This window comes from Equus asinus, chromosome 13 (assembly GCF_041296235.1).
Source record: "Equus asinus isolate D_3611 breed Donkey chromosome 13, EquAss-T2T_v2, whole genome shotgun sequence".
In the NCBI taxonomy this organism is placed as follows: Eukaryota; Metazoa; Chordata; class Mammalia; order Perissodactyla; family Equidae; genus Equus; species Equus asinus.
Genome location: NC_091802.1, coordinates 36,789,216 through 36,795,215, shown reverse-complemented (window position 1 = coordinate 36,795,215; position 6,000 = coordinate 36,789,216). Strand labels below are relative to the sequence as shown.

Sequence of the window (6,000 nt, the reverse complement as noted above, 5' to 3'; positions counted from 1 at the left end):
TAGGAGCCCGATCCCTCATTAGGATGTGGACGGTGAGATACTCAAGGACAAGAGACTGGCAGATGCTGGTAGTTCATAAAGGAAACTCGAGATTAGGGAGATGCAGTAAGTCCCTACTGCTTAGACATTTCAAACATCATCTCTGTAAGCTGAAGGATCAAACTAGGCCTTCAAAATCCCTTAAGGATCTCAGACTCAAAGACAAGCCAGGTGAGTGAAACAAAAGACCAGAGATACCACACAGTACAAAATAGTAATTATTTATATTTTCAAAAAGAAAAAAATTAACATTTGGAAGTTCTCCCCTGTAGGAAGAGGGGCAAATTGGAAGGAATGGGACTGGCTCCTATGCAGGCGGCAAGTCAGGTACGAACAGCTGAGCAATCTGGGCTGGGATTTTTTTTCACACAGCATTAATAATAAAATTTCCTTTTCTTTCTCTTCTTTTTAGTTCTCTTTTTGTTTTGTGTTGTGTTTTTTTGCTTTTTTGCTTTTTTTTAGAAAAGGGATGGGGGAGGAAGGAGAAATAAAATCAGAGAAAAATGCCAAAAAACATTTTCCACAATATCTAAAAACAGGGAACCATAGTTCTCGTCAAGACAGTATGAATTCTGGATGAATTATTTTTTCCAGTTTTCAACACCAATAAAGATTTTTTGCAAAAGTCACCACATCAGAACACTCATCTTCCAGATCCGATACCTCCTTCTCCTTCAACTTGTCATTTTTCATAAACGGACAAAAGGATGTATTCTGTTCTTGCAAACAATAAGTGCTAACAACAAGAGAGCTCTTCTGGTGCTTGTACGGTGGTGAGGAGTTTTCACAAATATCCAAGTTTTAGCACAGCTGGATGGGCTAAAATTTCTCTCAACATAAATAATACTTGGAATTCACAAACTGATTTTTGAGAAATTCTGCAAAAATCCTTTTTTCTTTCCTTTCCTTTTCCCTTCTTTTAAAACTAAATGTCCTTTTTTTTCTCCTTTTTGCTCCAGGCACCTGACGATTTGTTCTGCTCAGTCAGATGCAGACAGGTTTCTCCGAAGTACCACCGCTGGGATGTCCTCAGGGCCAGCGCCTAAACTCTGTCCCCACAGTACCAAACTTGGCCAGACCAAGGGGAACACAGTGACGCAGCAACAGGGTTTTCATTAGGTTGAACAGCCCCGAGTCCCGGGCCCTTCCCTCCCCCCCGTTTTCCCCCAGTTGATTTAGTGCTGTTTTAAAAGTCTGGGGCCACAATGCAGTCTCTTCCCCCCACAACAGAGTAAAAACTCCACAGATTGCGCTGTCTACCTGGTGGTCAGTGGCAGCAACAGTGGCTGCTGCTTCTGGAAAATAAACGGAGTCTTACAACAGGCAGGATCTTAGGATTGCTTCAGGCGCTTGCGTGGGGGTCCCAGAAAAGGGCACTGTGCTGAAGCCAGAGAGCGGTATGCCTCGGCCACCAAGTGGGGATGTGACACCACCATTGACTTCCACCCGGAGGTCTCCAAGACATCTGAAGCATGACTAGGAGAAATGTGGAGAGACGGGTTACCAAAGGAGCGAGCGAAGGATGGACTCAACAGCCACCTAGATGGCCTAATTTCCCAGAGTTTGCTGTAAACGGTGTCAATGTAAGAAACAGACAGAACCCTTAATATGCATGAGGATTTGCTTGTTAGACAATGTGGAGACAGCTGACTAGGTTGTGGCTGTTGTAACTCTGAAAACCAGGACTTTGAGCCACTATATTCTCAAAAACAAAAGGTGAAATGTTGCTCAGGCCCTTCTCTACATTGTCAATGCTCTCTGTACTTACTGAAGATGCTAATAAAGAGAAAGAGCACAGGTTCTCTTGGTCAGACAGCTCTGAGCTTCCATCTGGCTTTGTCATTTACTAGTCCCGTATCCACAGAGCAGATTCTAGCCTGGGGCCTATCTGATTACGGAAAAGGAGTGGGTAATAACCACACTTCGTGAAATGGTTACATCTAAAAGCACCAAACAAGTGTCCAGCACAGAGTGAGCACTCATCAGAATGCACATTTAGTGCTCTCTTCCCTCCCTCTTTTGCCTCAACTGGTAACTTTGAAATAATCTTACAAACAGATTTAGGGGCCATTGTTTCCTGTCTTCAGGCACATTCTGTGTTGAATAACGTTCACTCGTCTACCTGGTGACCTCTTAGACCCACCCCCGCAGAACTGCTGCTGTGTGGGCTTCATAAGGCCCGCTTCTCTCCCTTGGGTTTTTTCTAACTTTTGCTCCCCATGAGGCAAGGGAGTAGAACGTGCCCTGAGAGTTATTTCAAAAGTAATACGGCCAGGTCATTAGGATGAAGGGACAGCTCTACTGGAGAGAACGTCTTCCTCAAAACAGTACTTAATCTCATCTACCGCTCACCCCTTCTCTTTTCCCCACTCCACAATCGGCCATTAGACACATTTTACTAACTCCCAAAAAGCATACTTCTGTTCTCCCAGAGATCTCCATGTCCTTATTAAGCCAGTGAGTGTGAAGTAAAGATACTATCATCTGGGGCACACAGCTTTTTCAGGCCAGCCAGTTATCATTTTCATCAATTCCGATTACTACAAGGAAGTAAAACACCTCATTCACCAATAGGGTTAGACCCATGAAAGCAACATCATCTTCCATACTGTCAAGCTGAAGGAAAAATGAAAACTCTCTACTTCCTACTAAAAGGTTAATGAAGCTACTTGTCTATTTTATTCACTAATTCAAAGTCTTTCTCATTTCTCTAGCTGTCCCAACCATCCTGAAAGAACTTTGAAGATGCCAACTCACTAGTTGATGAAATCCACTGCCTGAGTTTTCAACTGATCTGCGCTGTGAAGGTCAGCCAGGATGAGAATTTCTGCGGCGTTCTCCACGGAGAGGTTACTGCAGAGGGCATCCTCGCACATGACCTTTAAGCGCTCCAGGGCGTACTGTAAAACACAAGCACTGCTGTCGTCAGAGCAGGGACAGCTCCGGGCGGACTGCTGCTTAAGTGGTTTTCTTCAGCTGTACACCATGTAACCGGATACCTGAATGGAACTGCACAGGCCATGAGAAGGGTACTACTGCAAGGATAAAACATAACCATACTCCCGAGGCTAAATGAAGACAGCTAAATAAATTGCACAGCTGCCATTCAAGCTCTAAACTCTACCTGTTAGAAAAGTAGCAATTATGAAGTAGATGCACATTCTCAAGTTTACCCTGCCCCAGCTATGATTAGAGTGTGTCTTAAACCATCACCACCCATCCTTACAATGAGGCATTACTGTGCTTCAAGTCAACAGGGGCATTACATTTCGAATTTCTACAATCCTTTTATTTACAGCCAGCCCAGGGTGAAGCACAGTTCTTTCTACTTAAGCATTGTCACCAGCCCGGCAGGGTATCCCAACTGGCCCATCAGGCTGTGAAAAGGAGCCCTGTGGTGACTTTCACCAGCATCTCTGCCACTAGTTGTTCCTGAATGAGGGTCAACCAAAGGTCTCCTTTTAAATAGAAAAGGATAAACGGAGTCCTATTTTATTGGGGTTGAGGTTAAGATGCTCAGAACAGAAGAACAAAGCAACAGAGACCCTGGATCTAGTTTCAGTCTAAAAACTTCCTATTTTCCAACTAAAGGGTATAAACATTTTGGAAATGAAGGTTAATATTGGGCAGATCTGATCTAGCTCATTTGTTTTGATGTAACTATACTACTTGTTCTCAAATATGAGATTATGAACTTAGTAAGGAACTTGAGGGATAAGGAGGAGGAACGGATAAAAGGAGGCACAACATAAAATGTCATTAATTAGTTCACAGGAGAATGGTTTGCTTGGAGGGTATCCACAGTCTCCGAATAGGTCCCATCTTGGGGGCCTCAGAACTCAATGACATAAGACCCCTCCAGGCTGAATCATGGCAATCAAACCAGGACAATTTTATTTTTATGAATTCTGGGGAGGCATATCTACTGGCATTGTGATCTCCTGCAGCAAAAAGAGAGTTTTATTGGTTTTGGTGCAGCTTTAATTTTTTACATTTGAGTAACTGGAAAACAGTTTCCATGGAAAACAGGAATGACACTAGGCAAGCAAGACATCGGGTTGCCGGTTTTGTTTTAAAAGGCTGGGAAAGGTTGAGTAAATGTTCAGTCTTTATACAGTTCTGCACGGAACAATCCTCTTATCCTTTCTCAATATATTCTTTTAAAAGGATTTTTTTCTGTGAATAGCTCCGATCCCTACTGCATAATTAGACAAAAGTAGCCATTCTTGTCCCTTGGGGGACAAAGTTTTTTTTCCCTTAATTATGCTTCTGAAAAACCTGCCTAATGGCAGTATTTACCCGAGAGATTGAAATTGTGTCTCCTAGGCCTGGCCGATGTGTTTTGTTTTGTTTTTGGTCTAATTACACGTGTCCCCAGGAGACTGGAAAAGCTCAGAAGAAGCTGTTTCAACCTCTTGGGTAAATTCTAGATGTTTAGAACCTTCCATGAAAGATTTCTTATTCTGCTTTCCTTAAGCTCAAAAAAAGGGGTAAAGGTAAAAATGTTTCCATATAAGATTGGAGCAAAGACTGTCTAACTGGAAATTCTGAATGGAATTTGGAAACACACCCTTCAGTTACTTCTCATTCATAAAGTTGAAGCACTGCCGTGATTCAACTGCTTTATCTTTTCAAAATGTAAGTTAACACATTGTACTGAAAATACCATTCTTGGAATGTCAATTCAGGCTGATCCCAAGTTCTGTGCACTTACTGGAGGATCCTAGTAGTTCTCTGGCTGAAGAGCAGGAAGGAAAACCCAGGGAACACAGATGTCTACCCCTGGCTCTGGGGATATACCACTCTGAGCCTCAGTATTTCTGTCTAAAAAGTGGGCCCTGTGTTACTACTCATCCTTATGGGAGTAGGAGGATGAGGGGGATAATAAACATCTGGTGTGCCTAAGCACAAGAGACTGCTGAAAAATCAGAGAGATGAGGTACAATCACTATAAACTCAAGTTTACGAAAAGCAGGCATTGGGCTGTGTCTTCTACCTCCCCAGAGCTCACAGTGAATCTTCCTACTGTCTCCACTGAAAGCAACATTCCTCCGGTAAGGACTAAGCCAGAATGGAAGGGTATGGAATGTTCACTTTGCTTAATTGTACTAATAGTCTTGAAAGGTGCTAAGAATACAGCTATTATTCAATCCTTTTCATCAGCAGCATTGATGGGGTTTACATGCCTCACTCCCTACAAACACTCCAAAAAGCTGATCATAAAGATCAAGCCTGCACTATAAACACAGGCCCTTCCCGCTGTCCTCGGGTGCAGAGGGAGGTAGAAGGGGCCCACTCCCACAGCAGCCCGGGAAGGCTCTAGCGCCCTCGGTCAGAGCCCGCGCTGCCCTGAGAGGGGTGCTGCAGCGGCACGGCAGGAAGAGAACCATCTTTCCCACAGGCTCTGTTGCTGGCTGGGTTTAAGCCCTTTTAACGCCCTTGCCTCAACCACCCTCAACACAAGAAAAGCTCCCGCAGGACAGACAGCAATCCTTTCACCCCCACACAGTTGTGTTTCCTCAGACCACAGGGCTCTCTCTGCTATATCTACACAATGAAAGTCAGTTTCCCAAAGTTTGTTTTGGGGAGCACTAATCCCCAGAGGCAGTCCTTGAGGAAAAGCATTCCAGAGTTAACTAAACTGAAGAAATGCTGACCATCACATTCCCTTACAGGAAACTCATAGGGCACACGAGTATAGTAAATGATCTGAGAAATCCTGCAGTGAAACAGAGACACACAACTCCCTGATTGGACTCAGTTAAAAGCAGTGTTTCATTAACCTTCCCCCCATCCCCACCTTATTTTGGGAAGCACTGGCCTGCTGTTTTAGGTAATCCCCAATATTTTCTTGACTCTAAGATCCACATTTTTATTTTCACACTTTAACATCTCTCAAACCAAAACGTGTCTTACAATCAAAGTATACATTTACTATAGCAGTATCTCTTTTTTCCCCAA

General features: G+C 43.5%; 1 protein-coding gene across 5 annotated transcripts in view; it reads right to left on the bottom strand.

Moving 5' to 3' along the window:
* Positions 1-244: 244 nt before the first annotated feature.
* Positions 245-6,000, bottom strand: part of SPOP (speckle type BTB/POZ protein) — a 61,391-nt gene continuing 55,635 nt past the window's right edge. For all 5 annotated transcript variants that reach the window (XM_044744575.2, XM_044744576.2, XM_044744574.2 and 2 more), the window contains 2 exons: positions 2,797-2,939; positions 245-1,515 (listed from right to left, as the gene is read on the bottom strand). In XM_044744575.2, coding sequence (XP_044600510.1) covers positions 1,371-1,515; positions 2,797-2,939 — 288 coding nt within the window. In that variant the 3' untranslated portion in view covers positions 245-1,370. The remainder of the gene's footprint in view (positions 1,516-2,796; positions 2,940-6,000) is intronic.